Consider the following 25,264-nt stretch of genomic DNA (forward strand, 5'->3'; position numbering starts at 1 on the left):
CTCGCAAAGTAGCGGCACGAATTTAGCTACTTACCTGTATTGTAGAGTCGTTCCAAGGTGAAAGCCGTAAATGAATGTGCATGGACGATGTATTAGATTAAAAATTCGTCCCTACTGTCCAAATGTGCAATACACAATACAGAATACGATACGAAATTCTAAACATGATATAACTCAATTTATAAAAGAAATTATAGCCTATTGGCGGCGTTTTGAGGTGTAATGGGAGAATTCGCTTATGTTTTAATTTCATAAAATGGCACTAACACTGAATAGTGTGTTATGTATTTTTTGCGAATTTCCCGTTGATCATCAACGTACAGTTCTAGTAAGTAGGCCTATTATTATTATTATTATTATTATTATTATTATTATTATTATTATTATTATTATTATTATTTACGCTACAGTAAGGGAAAAGGAGTTTTATGACGTAATTTTCAGAGGATTAAAATAACATAAAAATTATCATTATAAAGTCTGACATAATGATTCAATACAGATCCATTTCTTCACACTCAAGAAAGTAAAATCGTAAATATGAAATGTTTTTTCTTTCATGAATTTGCATTGCATTGTTTTCTTGATACGCGATGAAATATATGTTCGAATGTAAACAACAAGATAGCAGACCCTATGCCCATTGCCAAGACAGCGAAAATGGCGACGAGTTCATTCAGAGACACGCTATCGAAGTCGCTGTCATCGTTGCTCAGTTCCCTTGGCACGTTCCTGTCTTGTATTACTTCCATCAGTCCACTTCGCATAATGTTATGCAATCTGGAACATGTAAACATTGCGATTAATAGAAATGGAAGTAGAATATAACTAGGGGCGGGTTAGGTCAACCCTGAGCCAGTAGTGGCCGGTGATCCAAATCCTCGGTGAGGCCAGATGCAACTAGTTTAAGTGCCTCCTATAGAAAATGTTTATTTATGATATTAATTATTATTGTTGTTATATTATTAATATCATTATTACTGTATTATTATTATTATTATTATTATTATTATTATTATTATTATTATTATTATTATTATTAGTCTATTATTATTACTGTTAATGAAAAATAATAATTTCACTCAACAAATAAGCTATTATGCTGCGAGTTTCAGTGATTGTTTCAGTGTGATGAAGCAACCCATATTATGTGTTGAAATTTCCCTTTCTTTCTTTCCTTTTTATTTTTTTCCTTTGACAGCAACAAACAAGGTCAACAGAGAAGTTTATTTTGCACCACATTACCAATTAACCATTTATGTTGCCCATACCAGGATGCAATAGAAACTCGCGTTTTAAGATTATCTGTCAGAAAAATTGTCAGCGATGTCGTTGGTATCTCGGTCGGCTCTCTCTTTATTTAAAACTTCCTTTCTTTCAATATTATTTCTTCTCGAAAAAGGACACTCCAACAATGAATTAACTACACCACCATTATTTCTGGCATTTGTTTCTGTTTATATTTTCCCGAAATACATAACAACATTAGCCCAGATTCACTACACGAAGTACAATAGTACAACACTCTCGCTTAAGTCATAAACTAAGACATAAGAGGAGAGAATAGTGTGGGTCTCTGCCTGCCAAAGAGCTGGAATGTTTGTTATTTATGGCCTATTTAGGAAGACAAGTCACCCTATTCCCACCCCACTCTAAGCTTGAGGCCGGCCCATGGTTGAGAGGAGTGAAACCTGACCAGGCCAGACGAATTGTGCCTCAGTTACAACGTTTAGCGCAACGTCAAAAGCCCGCAAAGACAAACGAAAATCCAGAAGCAGACCCGGCACGAGCGATCCTGGCCTCATGAACAAATTTTACTGCAAAACAGGTCTATATACATCACAAGCCAGACCCGGCAAGAGCGATCCTGGCCTAAGGAACAAATTTTACTGCAAAACAGGTCTATCTACATCACAAATGCTTCAAATGCTTCTACAGCGATATATGCTTCATTCAAATAACTAATACATTACATAAAAACATAAAAACAAAATTTGATTTCAGTTAAGCCAAGTGACTGAGGCCCGGCATCACTTGCCTCAGTCAATCAGACGCCAATGCCCTGAGCACTATCCAGTGACCCATTGTACTTAAATAGCTGAGTTTGTTAAAGAATATTCAATCTAAATTAGTTTTATAAACTTACAACTCCTTTTAGTGGTGTTCTTTGCTCCGGTTTTATGATATTAAACATTTGATATCTATACCTCGGATTTTAGGCTAAGGTAGGTTGCAACAATATAATATATAAGAATCCCTAAATGTATGCAACACAAGAACTTTTCGAGCGATGATATTGTCTAAACCTAGGTGTATTAAAGAACGTACGTTTCAGCCTACTCTAAGCGAGCCTAAAAATCCGATGTCTAGAGGATTAAATAATCATATTCAGATCCTAATAATATAGGGGCATCTCACTCTTATTGTATTTAGGAGCAATTTATAGCCTACAGGTCTGCTAACAAAAAGGTAAAGATCATATATGCATAAGTATGATATCATCTCAGACTTTCAGAGCGGGTTCAGAGAAAAGAGAAGAACAAGTGATAACATTTTAATCATTAAAACCATAATTGATAAATATTTATATTCTAAAAGAGTTTGTATGTAGTGGTGTTTTATTGATTTAGAAAAGACTTTCGATTCAACTAACAGAGAGAAATTGTGGTATAAGACGAAAAAAAAGTGGTGTCAGTTCCTTATTTTTAGAAAACATAAAATCTGTGTATAGAGATGTTGGATTTAGGATTAGGCTAGCAGATGGAAATCTGTCCCACCTTCCGTGGCTTTAAATTATGCGGAAATGAATGATTTAAGAAACTGTTTAGTGGATGAAAAATGTTTGAACATAAACACTATAGTGGCATATAAAAAAATGAACGGTCCCCTAAAGGCTAGCAATCTGCATGAATTATGAAAATTTCTATTTAGAGTTAAAATTTGATGGGAAGAGAAGGCCAAAGCTCTGACTGAAATGACATTATAGATGTTGAGTATTTGGATCCGATATGAAGCTACGAAAAGTATATCGTAATGAATGTAACAAAATAATATTTGTGTAGATTGAATATAGAAAAGAAAAAGTTAAAGTTAAAGGTTTCAAATACAAGGGTTCACTGTAGTTACTATTATTATTATTATTATTATTATTATTAGTATTATTATTATTAGTGTTATTATTGTTATTATTATTATTATTATTATTACATGTTGATGGTGAATTATATAAATTAGTTAGGAAAATAAATTATATTAGGTTAGCAAACGTAGAAGTAGTAGTAGTATAGTGTATTTTCAATAATAATAATAATAATAATAATAATAATAATAATAATAATAATAATAATAATAAATGTTAAACAGATACTTAGTATATACTAAAAAAGTTTGCCATATGTATTGTTCATTTGTAATCATTTTATAGTGGGTAATGGCGGATTAAGAGCAGGAATACATCTAATCTGCCATGATTTGAATACAGAATGATGCAATAAATAGATAGATAGATAGATAGATAGATAGATAGATAGATAGATAGATAGATAGATAGATAGATAGATAGATAGATAGATAGATAGATAGATAGATAGATAGATAGATAGATAGATAGATAGATAGATAGATAGATAGATAGATAGATAGATAGATAGATAGATAGATAGATAGATAGATAGATAGATAGATAGATAGATAGATAGATAGGTAGGTAGGTAGGTAGGTAGGTAGGTAGGTAGGTAGGTAGGCAGGTAGGTAGGTAGATAGATAGATAGATAAAATAAATAAATGAGTAAAAGATAAATAAATAAATAATGAATAAGTAATAAATAAATAAATAAGTAAATAAATAAATATATATAAAAATAAATAAATAAATAAAAATAGGCCTAAATAAATAAAAAAGTAATTAAATTCAAAATAATTAAAAACGTAACAAATAAATACATAAAAAATAAATACATAAATAAATAAACAAATAAATAAATAAATTTAAATAAAATAACAAAGAAATAAATAAAAATAAATAGTTAAAAAATAAAAATAAATAATCACATTCGTACAATAGTCACAGGTGCTTTTAAATTGCAGTTGGGATAATATGCTGAGTGTGTGTTTCCTAAGTAGAGTGTGTCTTAACAATGAACTTGTCATAATCTCCTTTGGAAATACTCGTACACCTTTCTATGGATTTGTGACAAAATTAGTAGTTTTTTTACATTTATTGAACCACATTAATAGCATTCAAGACAGAAGATTTATTCTTCTAGAACATAGAGTTTTCACTTGTATTTTCAGCCTACGTTTGTATTCTGTACAGATACAGAGTCCTGACACAAAGTCGAGTCTTTCCTGGACAGACACGCTCACTAGTCTTGTTACCATAGTATTGTCTCATTAATTCGGTGCTCGGAATGGCCCCGTCAGAATTGAATGTCAGTTGCTAATTGAAGGTGAAAAAATATTGTGCAATAATGAAAAGAGAAAATGAGAAGAAATATAAAAGTGTTGGAATGAAGGAACAGAAAAATAAGACAAAAATATAGTATGCCTAAGCGAAAAGGAGAACAAAAAGAAGGCAAGTCTGAAAGAAATATAAGAATAAAGACAATGAAAGGAGTAAGAAAGGACAAATAATTATTTGAAAAAATCGGAAAAGAACAGAAATTCGTAAGGAGAGAAAGAAAGAAATAAAAAGAAAGAAGAGTGAAAGAAATATGAAAAGAATGGACGGTAAAGAAATATAAATAAGAAGCAAGAAAGAACCGAATTGCAATAGAGAAAAATAAAGAGCGGGAGAATATAGAAGGAGCGAAGTGAAGTAAGAAATACAAGAAATAAGAAATAAATTATACAGAAATGGAGAAAATGGAATTGTAAATGAAACAAGTGATTTAAGATAAGAATGGAGAACATAGAGGGTTGGGAGAAATGAAAAGAGAAAAAAAAGAAAGACAAAAGGAATACAAAATATACGTAAAACTAAGGAAGGAAATAAGGGAAAATACCGAAAATAACAAAATAAAGAAGAAAACAAGAAAAAGGGAAATGGAAGGAAATATCATAGAAAGAGAGAGAGGAAGGAAATAACACAACATCTAAGAGGAAATGATGGAAGAATTAAAGACAGTAAGAAATAATGTAAATAATAGTGAAAGGATGCAGCAAAGAAAAGAAAGAAAAGAGAAACGAAAACTTGAAAATGAGAGAAGTAATTTATTTTCAGACAGGTAGGCAGGCAGGCACTAACCCTCGCTTGAAGAGGCGGGTGTACGGGCTGTCCTTTCGGAGAGCCTGCGAGATGTAGGCCGACATGTAGGCTCTGTCCACTCGCTGCACGCGGCAGCTCAGCCGCTGCAAGGCTAGAGGCGTGAAGTCTACAGGCACGAAGGCTGCAAAGTGCGTCCTCCTGCATACGCCCTGCAGACTCTGCAGCATCGTGGAGGGCAGCGAAGCCTTGTATGGGGCTATGTGGTGCTCGTACACCTGGCGCAGCACCGAGTTGTTGGAGAGCTGCAGTATATAGAAAATATTATGAAAAGAAACAGAGCGTTCGTCAGGAAACAGGTTCCGTTCAAATAAATTGTTATAGATCGAACGCGACTGCCGAGTTAATAGTGCCCCTGGATCGAGCGAGGGAAGGTTTTGTATTGCGTAGTTTGGACAGATAACACAGGTTGAAGAGATGTCGAGGTTAGAGCATCAGTATACAGCTGACTTCCATTCATTAGTGCCCCTGGATCGAGCGAGGGAAGGTTTTGTATTGCGTAGTATGGACAGATAACACAGGTTGAAGAGATGTCGAGGTTAGAGCATCAGTATACAGCTGACTTCCATTCATTAGTGCCCCTGGATCGAGCGAGGGAAGGTTTTGTATTGCGTAGTATGGACAGATAACACAGGTTGAAGAGATGTCGAGGTTAGAGCATCAGTATACAGCTGACTTCCATTCATTAGTGCCCCTGGATCGAGCGAGGGAAGGTTTTGTATTGCGTAGTATGGACAGATAACACAGGTTGAAGAGACTTTGTGTTATTATACCCTCTGACTAGAATCTGATCATATGAGTAACTGCTACTTTGATACTGCACCAACAATGTTGCCCATTTTGCTGTGTATTATTCTGGAACATACTTATAGAAGAAATTTTTTTTAAGGCTTTTCTTTACAAAGATGTTTCTGTGGGCTTCTTTCAAAGTTTTGATAGTAATATTCTTAAGAATGTTGGTAATATTTTCGTACACATGGAATTTTCGCGTTTACCTTAAAATAGAGGACCGGCGCGCTGTCTGCCAGCACACCCAGTTGATAGCGACCGTCCCGTAGCATGCCCTCGAAGTCCCTGAAGGGAAGCTCTTCCTCGTGCGTCATTATGTAGGATATGAATGAACCGGAGTAGCAGACGAGCAACACCACGGCGGTGAGATACAAAGTCAGGAACACGAGGCGACCGGACGGATTCTCCGGCGTTGTCGGCTGCCCTGCGTGCAAGGCAGTCACATGTTAGTTAAAGATTGTGTACTACCTAAATTTATAGTTATATTAAAGAGTTAGAAGATTGTAGTTCGAATGAATGAGAGGAGAAAATGGGACGAGAAAATTAAAAAAATATATATAAGCGAAAACGCGTCCTTGCAAGGCAGTTGGGGCTGAGAAAAACTGAATAAGTGAGCTCCAAGCCTGTTGACCCTTGTCTCACTCCGAGTTTCGCTGCTCTACTGAAAGAGCTCTAGAAAATTTTGAAGGGGAAAAATTTCGAAAATGGACGTAACCTAATAGCTACCACATAAAAATGGGAAGGGGAACGGTGGAGAAGTCGACTGCAGGATCAGAAGAAGAAACGCCGAAAGTTGTAAGTCAGCACATTGAATTTACTGCCAAAATAACTTTTTTTAACTTGAGTATGTTAAAATATTACACAACTGTGAAAAAAATTCGTACAGAATCGAAAAAAAAAATGGAAACGAAACCAACAGAAATCAATTTTCACACATCCAAGCAAAGTAAAGAGAATATACAAACTTTACCAATTCGAAACAAGCACCCGACAGAAAATAACGGAACAAGAGCATAGAAAGCAATCATCGTCAATCCGAAAGAAACAATAAAAGTAAACTTCATCAAGTAGAAAGAAAATAATAATTAGCAAACCTCATCAATCTGAACACAAGTAGTTACCAAATAGAAAATACTCCTCACTAAGCCGAATAAAAACAAGAGGAAGAAAATCTCGTCAGTGACAACAAAAAATAGGAAAGAAGCCACGATAATGAAAAAAAAAATAGAGAGCAAATATTATTGCTCCGAAACAAACAATAGAAAGGAAACTTCACCAAACAGAAAACTTCGCTACGAAACCTTACCAAGTCGAACAAAACCAGTAGAAAACAAAAACTTTACAGAAATAAATCGATATAAAAACTGAATAAAGTCAATTCGCGAAGTCGAACAATTTAATAGGAAAAAAGTCTCACCAGATCGAACAATGCCAACGGAAAATAAACAGCGCAGATCTGAACAAAACAAGAAGTCAAGCTCCCCAATTCCAGAAAATGTAATAGGAATTAAGCCTCACTGACCCGAATAAACATAGAATACTAAATCATAGATCGAAAAATAATAGAAAGCGAACCTCATCAGCCTAAAAATAACAGAAAGAAAACCAGTAGAAAAGGAACCTCACCACATCGAACAAAAATAATAGAAAAAGAACTTCACCAAATCTAGGAAGAGCAATAGAAAACAAACCGCACGAAAACAATTGAAAGCAAACTTCACAAATAAAAACAAAAACAAAGAAAGCTTCTCCATTCCAAACAATGCCATTCGGAAAACAGGCCGGATAGACATGACAAGTGTAGACTTATTTAATTTAGTCCAGTGCAAAAATGACCAAACGGAACAGGAGTGCCCAGTCTCGAACTGAAGCCGGTTCAGACGGTGCGTGTTTCTGTGATGGATTCCAAGGTGGTTGCGCGGATGGGTAGCCTGCGTGCTCACTTGCCGGAAGTAATGCGCTCTGGTGGCTCCGTGGATGGCTAGCTTGCTGGATTTCGAGGGTAGGTTCCTTGCTATTTTTCGAGATGGTTTGCAGGCTGGATCCAAAGATGATCATATAATATCACCACAGAAACCATGTCGCCATGTTGGTTGTTTTCCAACTAAACCTGTTTTTTCTATATTCTTTAGTTTCTGAGAAACAACAATTAAATATCGGACTTTAGCTGTTTTGCACTTATGGCTTAATTACTTTATTACGATATTTACTACTGTTAATGTAGGACTTTAATTGTTTTCCACTCACGGTTTAGTTTCTTTTTGACCATGAGTGTTGGCAACAGATGAAGCAGCAGATGATTTTCCAATTTGACCTGTGAAAAGAGCGAGCTCCGTGTGAACAACTATCATCACCGTAGGCAACACGGGAGCCAGCAAGTGAGCACGCAGGGCACCCATCAGCGCAGCCACCTTGGAATCCATCACAGAAACTAGCACCGTCTGAACCAGGCTTGATAAAGAGTTGGCATTGGATGCTTACCTTGAAAGCAGAAGGCACTGAAGGAACCGAGAAGGAAGGCTGTGGGACGTGGAGGTAAATCCTTCCTCATTACCTCCGTGCACCAGGAACATGCTGCAGAGGCCAGTATGGTCGCCGCCAACAGCGCCCACAGAGCCGGACTGAACGGCCGCAAAAAGCTGACCCAGGATAGTTCCAGCGACCCCGGCGTCACGTAAGCGGAAAGCCTGCACAGGATGTGTTTGTCACACATACATACATACATACATACATACATACATACATACATACATACATACATACATACATACATACATACATATATACAATGTCTTGACCTTATGGGGAAAAGACTGGATTGTTCCTCTTGAAGGCGAGAAAGATTAGAGCTGTAGCTGTCGAAGTTTGCGACGCGAACTGAGGAAGGGATAACAGTATACACCCAACTGTACACTTTTAGGTCTTTTAGGTCAGGATATATTATATAATGTGTTTTATTGTGTCATTTCCATTTTAATATGTGTGTTCTTTTAGAGAGTAGTTGGATGTAATTATAGGTGGGGGGAGAACCTACAAAGGAGGACTTGTTTTGGGTACAAAGCACGTACGGTCAGAAGACCCGTGCATTGGATTTTAGACAAAATTATGATAATATAAAATTTGTATGTATAATATTACTCAATAAATCTATCTGTCTGTCTGTCTGCCTGCCTGCCTGCCTGCCTGCCTACATACATACATACATACATACATACATACATACATACATACATACATACATACATACATACATACATACATTTTTAGGAGATTATTTAATGATGTATCAACTTACTACTAGATTACTTAGCGTTGACAAAGAAATAAAGAAAACAAAAATAATAGAAGAGTGGACTTAGAAGGATAAAGAAACAAATAAGAAGAAAGAAAATAAAGACAAATAAGGCCCCATAAATAAACTGCACTCGTAAGACAAATCAAAGTCGCCCTGAGTGGCGCAGTTGGTATAGAGCTGGCCTTCTGTGCCCGAGGTTGCGTGTTCGATCCCGGCCCAGGTCGATAGTATTTAAGTGTGCTTAAATGCGACAGGCTCATGTCACTAGATTTAGTGGCATGTAAAAGAACTCCTGCGGGACAAAATTCCGGCACACCGGCGACTCTGATATAACCTCGGCAATTGCGAGCGTCGTTAAATAAACCATATTTTATATTTTATAAGACAAATCAAAACTATACAAAATCGGCCAGCTTTACAAAGTTAGACTACAATTAAGTCATCAATATTATACAGACATATATTCACTAGAAGTTTTTAACATTAATTTTAAGACATTTAATATTAGACTTCTTGTTTTAACTGTTAGGCAATGAATAGTATAAACTTAGGCTAAGGGACACCAGGACTGAGGTTTGAAATGTTTACAATTTCAATCCGATTTTTTTTAGCTGTTTGTTAGATGCATGTGTGTGGAAATTTTCAGCCCAATCGGACTGCTAGTTCCGAAGTTAATTTTATTTTAATCATGACAATTAGCTATTTAATCAAAATGTTTCAAGTACATTACATTTACATAAATAAAGCAGTTCACATTTTGTGATACGAACCCTGATTCAAGGGAAATATTTTAACAGAAATTCATTTTTGAAAATTAGACATTTATTCATAATTTTTATTTAATAATATTTATTAGATTTTAATTTTCAAGATACATAAGATTTCTCAATATCAGATCTCAGATAATATATGCATGGACACATACGACTATTTTTATTGACATTGGTGAAAACTGTATGCGAATGGAGCATTTTGAACATCTAAAAATGTAGTTTCGAGAAAAATGCAAATCTGTGGAAAGGGATGAAATACTGACGTATGAAGCAGGCCTTCAATCGCTTCTGCACCTCAAAGAAGATGTAGGAGAAAAACCTTTTACTGTTAACTTACTAAATGTCTGGGGAACACTTTCGTACAAAAAGAAAAAGGAACATAGACTTGTTGCTTTTTTTTCGTAAAAACGCAGTCCAAATGTCCCATCAATGATCATAGTAGTCTTACAATACTTACAAATAGCTTTTAAAGAACCCGGAGGTTCATTTCCGCCCTCACATAAGCCCTCCATCGGTCTCTATACTCAACAAGATTAATCCAGTTCCTAGCATCGTATCCCACCTCCCTCAAATCAATTTTTATATTATCCTTCCATCTACGTCTTGGCCTCACCAACGGTCATTTTCCTTCAGGTCTTCCAACTAACACTCTATAAGCATTTCTGGATTCACCCATATGTGCTATATGCACTGCCCAACTCAAACGTCTGGATTTAATGTTCCTAATTATGTTAGGTGAAGAATACAATGCGTAAAGTTCTGCGTTGTGTAGCCTTTTGCATTCTCCTGAAACTTCATTTCTCTTAGCCCCAAATATTTTCCTAAGGATCTTATTTTCGAATACCTTTAACCTCTATCCCTTTCTCAAATTGAGAGTCTAAGTTTCAAAACCATACAGAATAACCGGTAATATAACTGTTTTATAAAGTCTACATTTAAGTTTTCTTGAAATCAGACTGGATGACAAAAGCTTCTCAACCCAATAATAGCAGGCATTTCTTTTATTTATTCTGAGATTAATTCCTCTCGGATCATAGTGGTCGTCCACACCTTTGGAGTAACGGTCAGCGCGTCTGGCTGCGAAATTAGGTGGCCCGTGTTCGAATCCCGGTAGGGGCAAGTTACCTGGTTGAGGTTTTTTCCTGGGTTTTCCCTCAACCCAATACGAGCAAATGCTGGGTAACTTTCGGTGCTGGACCCCGGACTCATTTCACCGGCATTATCATCTTCATATCATTCAGACGCTAAATAACCTAGATGTTGATACAGCGTCGTAAAATAACCTTACTCATAGTGGTCTTATTATAAATATTTAAATTATGAATACGAATTGTGAAATATGTTTGCTCCTAGTATTATGAAAGTGAAAGTAAACAATGAAAGAAATAAGCATAAAAATAAATAAATAAAGAGTGAAAGCGACAAAGAAAAACGTATGACCACGTAAGCGAAAAATAAATAAAATAAATAGAGAGGTATTACTCGACCGAGGCGAGTGGAGCCGCGGGCGTAATGTGAACTATCGCGATGCGGTATTACGAACGCAGTAGCGAATAGGGTTTATAAAGAATGGACACTTCGCGTCGGTACCTTTGATGTAGCCGGACTGATTTCAATGACCTTCAAGCCAGCTAAAGCGTGAGATTCTGCTTTCTGCCTAGAGTTGGCGCTGACATCACACCAGCTAGCAGTCGACACAGCGGAAATATAACACATACAATTAATACATCTAGGTACATTATGTACTCAAATAAAATAAATTGGATCCATAAAATAATAAATCCGTCATTAACTGTAATGTCTAGACTCTAGAAGTTCCTTTATAATGAGAGTTGAGACGTTGACCCCAGCATAAATTAAAATATGTAATGATCTGATAGCGCTGAAAATGGAAAAACAAAACTCCTACGAGAAGTAAAACCATATACCTATATTATATTATATACAAATATTAAACGAATTCGATACTTAATTTTATAATATATAATATTATTTTATAATATAATTTATTATATCTGAAATATAAAATATTATTATTACAACTAGTTTGTCACCGAGAAATAAGGAAAAGCCGTTAACTTGAATTTATTTGAAGCAAAGCGTTACTGGGTTATGCAATAAGGTAGGCGATGTTTGGATCCTGTGTCTTAACCAACTCCGGGCTATAAGCTTGAAACGGTGGAACCAAAAAGGTGTACTAGTATGGCCGCCAAATTACCCATAGTTCATATCTTTTTCCGGTGTGTTATACAGCTGTTATGTTCGTAGTATTACGATTACGACTTCCGTTTTGCGTTGTGAATATTCTGAGTCTAGTAAAATTAAGTGGGTGTTATTTTTATAAAAGCTAATATTCTTTTCTGTTGGTTAATATAGTGAACAGCAATAAAAGAAAGTAGAAATGAAGTGTTCAGTCCATGTAACAACCATAATACGCTTAATAAAGCTACAGTGAAATGTACATTGATATAATAACCTACTAATTTACTTCTGTTGTCTCCACATCCATTCTAAGCCATTTACGTAAGACGAAATATAATTTTGGAAGCGTCATATGTTAGATAGAGCATAGGTGGACATATTGTGCTGTTGAGTCTAATTTTTTAAATACCTGGCTTTATAAAATACCGCAAGTTACTATACAGAAAAGTACATTTTTATAGTACAGGGTGAAGGTCAACCATGATATATAATTAGGCTATGTAAGGTTGTTCGATAATAAAATATCATTATAGGCTGCAGTATTTTCAAAGAGTGTAGGCTATTATTTTTATCGTGTAGTTGCTACATGGCCTAATACTGGTAAATTACATTATTTTTTAAATATAGACTATGAAATATTTTACATTTTTATATACAGTATAACGAATATGTACTGTACAGTCCTATTATAATGCTAAATTACATCTTTAATGATCAATTGTTTTATTAATAAATGTTCAAAAAAGTGTAGGCCACATTTTTATATAGGTTATGTAGTAGGCCTATCTTCTATATAGATGGACCATTATAGGGCCTAACACAGTACTAAGTTATATAGCTATACTTTATCATGTCTAAATTTACAGAAAACTGAGAAAGAACGTAAGTCATAATGATTAGGCCTACATACTATTATATGAATTCCATTCATTATACATAAATATAACAATATAATGCTTAGATATTAAGCATTTCCTGAAGATTTTGGTTTAGCTGTTACACCACAAACGCAACAACTAACCATTATTAAAATGTGAATTAGAGATTTAAATTTCGCCATGTGACATAACAGCCTGTAGCAAAATTAAATACTTGGCGGTATTTCGCGGAGAATTATGGGACAAAAGGTGTAGTTTGACGTCACATCCGTCCCATTGCTTGCAAGCATTTCCCCTTGAATCGCTCTCTCCTTTCTTTTTATCCTCTCAGGTCTTAATTCTATTCTCATTTATTATCTTAGCGTATGCTGGATTACACTAACCTCTAGCGCTTGAAAGTGGAACTATACGCTGGCGCACAGAGAAACAAAACACAGGAAAATTCGCTCAGTGTCCATTCTTTATAATCCCTATTCGCTGGGAGCAGTAGCGCCACGGCTCCGGGCTGCAGGACTCCACTGGCCTTGGTCGAGTAATATGCAAAGAAACAAACAGATGAACGTATGAGTAAAGAAACTAGACAAGGAAATACAGGTGATGTGTGTTCACGCCTTACTTGCTATCCTGCGTGGCAGTCGGGAAATCGACGACCCTCGAGCGCTGTACGCTCCATATGAAGTCGACGCTGCTGGCGTCTGCCTCGCCGCTGACCAGCTTGCCGATCACCCCGCTCCAGGACCCGTTGCCCAGGTCCGCGCCGTACAGGCCGTTTGCCACCTTGATGTACTCCGAGCTGTGCGCATTCACGTTGTCATCTTAATAATATTCATTACCATATCTTAATCATCTTTTTTATCCATGTTGAATCTTTCGTACACTACTTTTAACACTTGAATATAAATAACTAGTGGCTTGTGCAGCAAATGCTGCAAACTAAGTTCATTAGACGTTCAAATAAACATTTTTTCAGGTTTATTTTCAATGAAGAATACCAGACATTCGGAAAGTTATTTGCTTCCATAACAATGAAAGATACTCTCTCTCGAGCCAATACTGAAGAGAGCCACGCATATAAATATCTACACCACACCACCATTAAATATATGAAAAAGACTCAACCCCACTTGATTAATAATTATAAAAATATTTGATTTTTAATAATATTATTATCTTACGTAAGTTTTATAGCTTTCAGTAACATATACTATACAGAGTGTTTAAAAAATACGGGGTATAATTTCAGGTATGTATTTCCCACATGTAGACAATCAAAATAGTTCATTACAACATGTGTCCGGAAATGCTTTATTTCCGAGTTATGGCCTTCACAACATTGAAATTCACCGAAACGTTTTTTCTTTCCGCAGGTCGTTGCCGTCAAAGGAGACATTAAGAGGGCACTCTGACAGTTCATTCCGAGGCGAAGGTTACATTCAGTGTTGTGTAGGCGTTAGACTGTGCGACATGTATTCAAATCAAGAGCTGGCAGATTGATGGAAACAGTGGTAAAAGTAAAGGCGAATGTCTAATCGTTTTCTGTGGGACTGCGAAAGGAGTGATTTCTCAGTATTACAACGCGAAAGAAAGGACAGGAGTTGGAGTGGTAAGGTGAAGTCACAGCGTAATTGAACCTCTGAAGCAGGAGTTCTCAAAACTTTTAAAGGCGCGACCCACTTTTCAGTGAGACTTCTGATTGCGACCCCCCCCCCCCCACCATTACCGCACCGGTACTTAAGCCCATTCAAACATTAAAAATTCCTTTAAAATCTTAACATGCAATACTTTTAAAACAAATGGACTTAAGTGGAAATAAAACCACACGTATTAGTTTACTGGACCTTTAGAATTAATAAAAAGCATATCTTAAACGCAACCTGACTTATAAAAGTTAAAATTGTTTCCATTTTGTGCAATTTGATATGGAATGACTCAGAGATATCTGGTCTCTCAGTCGAAATAAGGAGACATACGTCTGCAAAAAAAAAAAAAAAAAAGTTATTAGAGCGAGAAATATATGGCATTTTTATTATTATTTGGGAAGGATCATTTTCCTTACTGTAAATCTAAGGCACATGATCCCAGGAAGGAAATTATGCCAAAACATTTTATCGCTTCTGGTTGATTTTGAACCCACAAACTTTAGATTCAACAGTAAAGGAACTTCATACTAAAATTGGTATCATCACTACAACAATTACCGTCATTGTCGATGGCGAATTAAATGAGTTGAAAAAAAGATCTTTTCCTTCAAGAAAATTTAATAATTTCTTCGGAAGCTAATCATTTTGATAAAAAGATTTTATTAATTGTAATGTACCTTAAAGTACATTAACCGTACTTGAAAGGGAAAATAAACATTACATATTATCTACTGTTGGTGTAGGTAATTGTCATTTCTAGCATGACGTGTGTCCTTGTTACTGTTGTTGTATTCGTATCTCTTTGAGTAAAATAACTTGTTGCGTGTGGTTATCTGTTAAAAATGTCTAGCTGTGAGTAATGGGTCACATACCGGTATGTTTGATGACCCGATATGCAACACCACACATCTCAAGTGTTCAAATGTTACCCTATTTTAATATATCAGAATGATGTATGTATACAGGTTGTTCCGAAAATGCTGTCCAAGAAGAGCATTGCAGGATAGAGCACATAACAACAACAACAACAACAACAACAACAACAACAACAACAACAACAACAACAACAACAACAACAACAACGGGTGTACGCCTGGAAACAGGTTTCACTTAGCACTGCGCTGTTCGAAAAGTAACACTGGCATGTAACAGCCCGTTCAGCGGTGATTCAACGCGTCAATTTTAGGCACTAAAACGTCAAGATTACATACAGGGCTATTCAAAAAGAAGGAGCAGATTTCAAATATTTATTTCTTCCTAACTACAAAGGATAGAAACACAATTCCAACGTTGCTGGACAGACAAAAGTTTAAATTGTGAACAGTCCGAGTAGATACTCCAGTCACTTATTGTTAATCCCAAAATCTAACCTACCCATCATTCCATTAATTTTGAAGCGGTCTGCGAAAATACTTATCTATGGAAAGGGGGTCCGCAGTGCTAAAAAGTTTGAGAACGACCGACCTATATGATCGAGTTTTTCTTCTGTGAAAACGCGATTTATACAATTTTTCTTTCTTTCTTTTTTTGAGTAATTTTTTTAACTTCTTTCGCAAATTCTGTATTGTTGAATAAGATAGTTGTTAAACGCCAGGATAATTCCGTAGGAGTACATCACGACTTTTTTTCTTTCATAATATACGTTCATAAATGAAGATTCGCTATTATGGGTATTGCATTACCACGAACTAAACTCTGAACTGTAATGAACATACGTTAGCTGTATACCAGTAATCTAACCTTGATGTCCTTTCACCATGTTTTATTTGCTTATATTATGCAATACAAAATCTTCCTACAACTGATCCAGACGAAATATACACACCATTTTTCTCTAAAACCGTGTTCAATCTGTAGCAGTAAAAGCCCGACGGCATTACCTGAGCGAAACCTCTTACCTGGCGAACGCTCTGTGTAACTCTTAAAATGATATAAGGAATAATAATAAATAAAATCGTAATCAATGCTTAATCACATTATCTTACAATGCTTACGTGAAATTGAGGGCTTTCTCCAGCGTGTACCATATTTCACTGAAGTATCCTTCCATTTTCACCGGTTTATTGTTGACTTCTTTCGCTATCCTCACGTGACCTTGCTGGAAAAAATGTATTTATTTAATATAATTTAAATGCATAATAGTATATGAAACTTGTACTTGAATACGGAAATTTTACGTTTTTGTGCTATTGTTAGTTTTTACACAAATAATACTGTAACATAAATCATGAGCGCAGACGAGAAACTGTCGCGTTTCGGAGCTGTACTACGTCACAACTAGCACTTCAATTCAACTGCCACTGTAGCTGCTGCTACTACTGCTACTGCTATTCTACTAATATTACTACCATCATGACCACCACCATCGACTTACTACCTACTCCTACTACCACCACCATCACCACTACCACTGGCACTGCTGTTGCTATTACTACTACTACTACTGCTACTACTAATGCTGCTGTTACTACTACTACTATTATTACTATTACCATCACACCTCGACCAAAACTACGACCATCATCACCACCGACCTACTACCTACTCCTACATCACTACTACCACTGTTACTGCTGATGCTACTACTGCTACTGCTGTTACCATTTCTATTCTTACTACTACGGCTACCGTCAATATTAGCCTACTATTTTTAGTACGAATGTTATACCTACTACTAGATCTCTGCATTATGTGCAATTTGTGTTCTTTTGTTTTTGTGTTTTTGGAAAATATAATTTCAATTAATGCTCCGCCATAAATGTTATAACTAAAACCTTGTGTATCACTCATGTTTATCGTACGACTCGTCCTCCCCCCACACGTTACTTACACTTTGTTTACGTTTTCACTATGCTTAAACGAGACGCTCTACTTTACATAATAAATTGTTCATTGTAACGCTAACACCTTCAACGTCGCAGAGGGACATGAAAACTTGTGAGGTATGAATCCTACTTCATTTTCTACCGTCACTAGGTTGTACTATTAACAGTAGAATATAACGCAGCACATTGACGTCATTGTTTACATTCACAGTATATTTGTCTACTATGTTCAAGGAACTCTATAGTCAAGTTATGCGTACATTGGTTGCTTACGTGTCCCGGATCCTAAGCCTGCTTATCGTTCATTTTCTGGACGTGTCCGTACCATAATCATGGCTCTATTACTGCTATCACTTCTGCTACTATCACCACTGTTACTACAACTGCTTTCACTGCTATTACAGCTACTGCTCATACAATTCCTGTTTATGCTGTCACTGCAGTTAGCCTACTACTGTTATTCCTACTGATACTTGTGAATGTGAATTGTTTATTTGCACTCTTCCCAAGAGTGGGGAAGAAATGAACCAAAAGTGAAGTGGACTGTGTAATATGAGAGTGTATATGATTTGCATGTCACCGTTTACTTCATAAACACCCACGTTCATAACTGCAGTCCTGAGCACGATCCCCTCTAGGCTGGACCTGCGTCTATACAGACCAACTACGGGTGCCTGCAGGCCTCGTGTCGGGCTCCAGGTGCCGAAATATCTTATCTGCAGGGGCTGGTCTGACCTCACGCGGAACACCTCGGTGATCACTACCAAGTCGTCGACACCGGTGGGGCGCCCCACCAGGAACTCGCAGTCGAAGGGGACGTCCAAACCCGAAAACTTCATCTCCAGGTTGCGAGATTCAAGTTCAGACAGTAGTAACCATATGGCCGCTGACATCCGTAGCTATGAGGACAAATCAATCAGGTACCCACACTTTAGCAGTTGGAGGAAAAAAATATAGGGAGACAGTTGAAAAACATAATTTAGAAGAAATAAGTCTAAGACAAGCAGCTCAAATCTGGACTCAAAGGCTGTTTATGAGTTAAAATGGTTTGGAAAAATTATACCAGTATCTATTTTGATACAAAATATTTGAAGTTGTTGATTTTAATTTCTCATGTGATGATGCAAAAATATACGTGCTCAGTAGCCTAATTATCATTAGTATTAGATAATATAATTGTCATTATTAGTACTGTTGGCTGGAGTCGGGATTGTTCCCACTCGCTTGCACGACAGTCTCACGCACCACCTATAGCTGTGAGCCACCAAGGATGCTTTGTCTTGTTATTAGCTACTACGAGATCCCATCGAGGACCATTTTGAAGGGTGATAAAATTCTTAGAATGGCTTCCTCTTGAAGAAAAATTTAGCTGGAAGATCTGTGTTATAAATTTACGGTTCGTTTACAGAACTTTGTTTCTGATAGAGAGCTCAAGGAAATATTGTCTGCCATTTCTACCCAACATTGAAATTTGACACTGAATAACCTCTCCTCATCCGAGGCTCTGCTGCTTGGGCTGATTACCTACTTGGATTTTCAGACGTTTTACTCAACTGTAAAGCATTTTAAAATAAGGATTAGAGAACACTATGCTCAATCATTATACCGAAATACAGTTTCACTTTCCTGACAATTAATTTGTCCGTGATCCCCAGCCAGTTCATTGATGTTTTAGTTAGTGTGGGGAGCGCTCTTCCCAGCAGGTATAGTTTTAGGGGGTAGTGTTCTGAAGCAAGTCAAGGACCTATGCTATACAGCTATACAGCCTATCCTGACACAGCTACTTCATCCGAACGTTAATTATCAGGTATGTATCGCATTCTCAGGTCTTGTTATCATAATAATGTTTTACTTTCTTGTTTCAGTTTAAAATGTACTATAATACCGTCGCTTGATCGAGCGAGGTACCTCAGACGGTATTGTTTCTGGCTCACAATTGGTCGAACAATCTGATTGGAGTTTTTTATGATTTCCCTCGGTTACAGAGGTAAATATAGAATTATAAATTTACATACCATGATTCGTCACCAGCTTAATCACCATGTGATAAACAATAAAACAAAATCTAAATCGGAAGCCATCTATAACACACGACAATAGCAACAGAAACTCAATAGTAAAAAAAAACTGCCTATTGTTATGCCCAAAGATCCTACACACATGATATGAACATACAATAGTAAAGAGCGTATAAGTAAACTTAATAAAAATACCATAGATTGAGCTTAGCTATAGCTTACCTTCTGCAGAAAGCTGAGATTCCTTACGTTGCTGGTTATCACATATAAGATTTTATTGCGTTTGCACTGGATGCTGTCAAAATGTTTAGTCAGTCTCCATGTTGACAATATGGCTGTCGGTACTTGATATTTCCAAAGATTGTTTTTAACTTTCGAGATTATATCATAAGCTGCTTCACCTAAAAAATGCAAGCTCATAAAATCCCTCTTCATTAATCAGCGATATTAACAATAGGCCTACACGATGCCAATGATTTAATAGTCCTTCAGTGCTTATCTCAGCAATCAATAAGTTTTATCAGTATTTGCATCACCATCAGTCCCCTTATACCAAAAATAATATAACCTCATAAAGTCCCGCTTACATGATTAATGACCTTGATAATAGCTTTTGTTAGTACTTTAATCAGTCATTGAATGTTTATCTCAACAGCCAATACTTAGTATTCGTCCAGCGCTGTTAAGGATTATAGTGGATGTTTGAGTCGTAATACGAGGGAGAGTCAAAAAATAACCTTAATAATTGTTTTATTAATTGAATATGTACAATAAGACTACAAACACTTCATCACTTTTCAACATAATATAACAGGAACACTTGCATTGAACGTAGTGAGGACTATGTTGAAAAGTGATGAAGTGTTTGTAGTCTTATTGTACATATTTAGTTAATAAAGCAATTATTAAGGTTATTTTTTTACTCTCCCACGTATGTTATTTGCTTGAAAGAGAAGCCAAAAGTTTCAGTTTTCTGTCATTTTAGTCGCAGCGACTTAAATTTTTATACACATATCTCATACTCACATCTTGTTTAATGTTTTTGGAAGAGTGCATGTAGTTTGTCATAAGCGAAGATAATTGTTAATTTTAGTTGCTTGGTAACACGACTTTGGAAGATCGCAATATCAATTCCCAAAGCCGTTATGAAAACAGACAGGTACAAACACATTTCAGAGCGTTTCTTTGAGCAGCTGGACGAAATGAACTGACTCGAGGTTATTTTCAACAAGACTCCGCATCTTGTCGCACATCAGCTGAGTCTTTTGCTCTAACCAGAAGTTTCTTTGAGAGAGTTTATTTATAAGAAACTGTGGCCATCCAGATCACCAGACCTAACGTAACCAGATTATTTCTTGTTGGGTTACCGGGCACCTTAAAGAAAAAGTTTATCGAATTCGGCTGTAACAATTGATTTGAAGACCGACATTATCGCAGAAATCTATGACTTTGACCAAAGTGTTTAATAGTGAACTGCTAAATGTATGGATTTGACCCAAGTATATAACAGCGAACTGCCAAATATATGGAGCGATGGGTACGGATGTTTCTACATGAAAACGAAAGTCATTTTCAGTATCTGCTGTGAGAGTGAAAAATTCTTCCAGCGGTAATTTACATTTAGGGAAGGTGCATATTCGTAGCTGCCATCAGAAGGGAATGTCACAATTTTATAAACCACCCATTTTATATGAATCACTTTGTATTCAAAGTTTGTTCCTAGTCCCGTTTTTAATATTGTCTTAAGACTTTTGTTACATATGTTAATGTGCGTTGTTATTTCATATTGTTCTTCAAAAATGGAAAACAAAATATGAATTTTGTACAGGTTCTTAATATATATGCCTGCCATAGGACGGAATCTGGCTTCCAAGTATCAGCCGGTAAAATTCTGCCTGCAATGACGGAAGCAGATAATATGGTTTTATGAAACCTACCTTACAGTAGATGTTGAAAGTGTCGTCCTTCTGTTCATATAAAAGCTTGATATCGCGAGAATATGTTGTCACTGATAGATAGATAGATAGCTTTATTGATATTGTTCACAAAAGTACAAACTTAATAATTTAACAAAAGATCTATATACAAATGTAGTTCTACATAATAAATATACAATTTCCTAAACTAATTAATCTATCGCAAATGACAATAATTTATTGGTTCAAACTTGCACTTACGTCTTGTTTTAGTGCATGTTTAAACCAATCGTGATAATCCTTAAGACTTTAAACCTTAATTATTTGCTCCTTTTCAAAAATCTAATTGTAATATTTAGGTCTTATTTTACATAATAATTTATTATTCCAATTATATGATCAGATGTCGACATACTGTAAGTCATGAACCTGAAATAGCTGAATCGGTACATTCCATATGTAGGTTAATCTTTCTTTCTTACAATATTTTCATGTCAGCAGAAACGTTTGCGTAACTTCTACGAAGACTACCGCATGCCTGCTAAAAACAAGCTTGACAAATTGCTTACATAATCAACCTCAATTTAGTTTCATCATTATGTCGCATGTACTCATTATCGATTCATTTCTGTTATGATTTCTATTATGATCTAATAAATTTATTATAATTGCATTCTTATTGAAATTAAAATATATTAGTTAACCAATTTATGAAGTCAAATTTTCTTCTGAACTTTTACTAATTAATATAACTATCGGAATACCTTAATAACTACCTTAATTCTCTATTTTCAATTTTTTTTTATTATTTTAAAAAACCTTGACGTAATTCTATCTTATTTTCAAAACCTGTCTTCTTACCTTATTTAATTAATAATAAGTTTTTCTGATTTTAGGAAAATTTAATCTTTGCTGATGCCTATCTCTTAGTAGGTAGTTTCGTTCAGTATCTATAGTTTTGATTGAATCTACTTTATTTCTGTTAGAGTTTCTATTTGTCATTTTACCTCTTATTAACTGTTCGTCACCTGCTTCTACTTCATCGGTCAGTATCGCACAGCTCCTCCAAATTGTAGCACTTCCTCTCGCGCACCCCGGACTACCAACGGCATGTGGTATTCTTATTAATTGGTCTTCACTTGCGCTGACTTTGCCGGTTGATCCACAATCGCTTCTCCTTGATGTATTTTCACTTGCGCGCCTCGGACTACCCTCACTGGTCGTTCTCTCAGTCTGTGCCCCAGCTCCCCAAACAGCATCTTCACTGGTTCCAGCTTCTTCTTCCATACAAGGTTTTCCTTCTTCACTCTTCTTTCTTCTAAAGGGATCTGTGAAAACAGTGCTGTCTAGTTTATTTAGGTATGCTCTAATATCATTCACTGCCGTAAGCTCATCAATTCTTCTATTTGTTATTTCTGATTCCTTCTGCCCGCTTGATGAGTTACTTTTCTTATCAGTCCTCTCTACGCTTCTAGACTTCTTGTTTCGTGATGCACTTCTGTTTACGTGTGGTGTCGATGATGCTCTATTTCCACAAGTCTCTATTTCGTTATTATGTTGTCACTCACTCGTCTAAGCTTATAAACTGAAATTCTCCTTATTTAATGCTCATTATTAGCCTGGAGTTCCTTTAATATGGGCAGATTTCTGCGAAACATTTTGTATTTCCTGTGTTAAAACTGGTCGTTTTCGGGAATATTTTTGTCAAAAACTGAACTTGTGGTTTCAAATTTCATCATTAGTCTTTGTATGGCGCTTCTTAAAGGGGGCACTGCATTGGGATAAATATGAATAAATTCTCTTAGAGCAGAACGAGGCAGAGCTATTAAAAAAATACAAAGAAAAATATTACCAGTTTCAACGAAAGTCAAAGTATTTCGCACGAATGAGCACACATTAGAGGGATCCCATTAGAGGAGCTCTAGGCTAATATTGAGCATGAAATAAGAAGAATTTCAGTTGATGAGCTTAGACGAGTTAGTGACAACATATTTTCGCGATATGAAGCATGTATACGAGTGGAAGGACGACACTTTCAACATCTACTGCAGGGTATCAATCAATCATCCATCGATCTATCCATCCAGCCATCGACTCATTGATTCATTCATTCAAGGATTTATTGTTTGATTCAGTGATTCACTGATTGGTTCATTCATTCATTCATTCATTCATTCATTCATTCATTCATTCATTCATTCATTCATTCATTCATTCATTCATTCATTCATTCATTCATTCATTCATTCATTCAGGTATTACAGTTGGACTCGTCAAGAGCAAAATATATCTTCTTAAAAATGATTTACTAATGAAATAATTCATCTGCTTAGAGTAAATAAAAGGCATTGACAACTACTGCTTTAGAGGTATGCATTTTGAGTTTAAAGTGTAAATGTTACAATAGAATGTATGTACTTATTTTCTCTTCTATTTAGTAAGTAATTGTAATTTATTCTATTCTTGCATTTCTTTACACACCAGATTTCATATTATGCATTACACTTTTTCCTTTGTTGTTACCGTGTCCATTTGTTCATCTATGTAAGTGTAATAAAGTGTGCAATCAATTGTAGGCCTATATTAAGCAAATACATTTTTTAAATTACACATGGTAAATTTCCTTCAATTGTTACTCTGTTTGTGTATACACATTCAGATTGTGAATACATTCAGAAAATGTCAGTATTCCGTCTAGCCTGCAAAACATCATAGGCAACTGGTTGAAATTTGAACATTCGGTCGGATGCTATACCTTGACGGATGCTCTATGATCGGTCGAATGAAAACCGATTGTAAGCCCTATTCTGCAGCTCTCTACAGGATAGGTTTCATAATCTTTTTCTACTTCCACTGTTGTACCGGCTGTTGCTCGACAGGTCGCCCGGGAGCCAGATCCCTTGCTACGGCAGCCATTTATATTAAGGACCCTGTAGTACATATCACCGTTGTATTAACTCGGATTGTGTTCTTGACTTCATATCTAGAATTAAATTACGCCCTGTATTAAGTGAGTAAGAGATTGTAGTCTCTTACCTTCAGAATCGTCGTATATAATGTACATGCATCCAATTTGAAGGTATTGCTTGTCTTCGGAAATGGAGCGAACAGCTGCGTATATATTGTCACTATGACAGCGAGACATTATTCCTAATGCGAAGAGTAACTTTAGTCTACATGTATTATAGCACATTATTTCAAGTGGATCTATTCCCTTCTTATTCATTAAGTGTCTCGCCGGTCGATTCTTCCTTTCCGTATCTTCACAGATCCATCTGTAATATAAATTTTATCATTCAGTTATTACGTTTTAATTAAACAGTTGAAAAATTCCTTTCCCGGTGCCTACACTAGATTTGGTTACGCGTTTGCCCGCCAGAAGTCGATCTAATCACAAATGTGTCCACCAAAAAGTGCCATTTCTATTCCATACGTGTTTGCATTGGTATAACAATGAGCGGCATGCACGGGATGTTCGAATCTTGCTTGACAAAGTGTTCAGGTGCATCAGCCACCACGATCTCCAGACTTAACTCCCTTGGATTTCTTTTTGTAGGGATTTTTTAAGGATAGTGTGTTTGCAGCTAAACCTCGCACCATCCCAGAATTGATGGAAAGCAGATGGTTACTCCTGAAATGCTCTCGAGAGTGCACGAGGAGATGGT

General features: G+C 36.1%; 1 protein-coding gene across 1 annotated transcript; it reads right to left on the reverse strand.

The window, feature by feature from the left end:
• Nucleotides 1-420: 420 nt before the first annotated feature.
• On the reverse strand, nt 421-24,949 carry LOC138706218 (probable glutamate receptor). The gene is made up of 9 exons (XM_069835256.1): nt 24,636-24,949; nt 19,906-20,084; nt 18,268-18,564; nt 16,835-16,938; nt 13,817-13,993; nt 8,534-8,739; nt 6,259-6,476; nt 5,246-5,508; nt 421-780 (listed from the first exon to the last, which is right to left on the reverse strand). Exons 1-9 carry the CDS (start codon nt 24,823-24,825, stop codon nt 558-560), a joined length of 1,857 nt encoding a protein of 618 aa, XP_069691357.1. The 5' UTR covers nt 24,826-24,949; the 3' UTR covers nt 421-557.
• Nucleotides 24,950-25,264: the final 315 nt, after the last annotated feature.

Source organism: Periplaneta americana, chromosome 9, assembly GCF_040183065.1.
Source record: "Periplaneta americana isolate PAMFEO1 chromosome 9, P.americana_PAMFEO1_priV1, whole genome shotgun sequence".
Taxonomy (NCBI): domain Eukaryota; kingdom Metazoa; phylum Arthropoda; class Insecta; order Blattodea; family Blattidae; genus Periplaneta; species Periplaneta americana.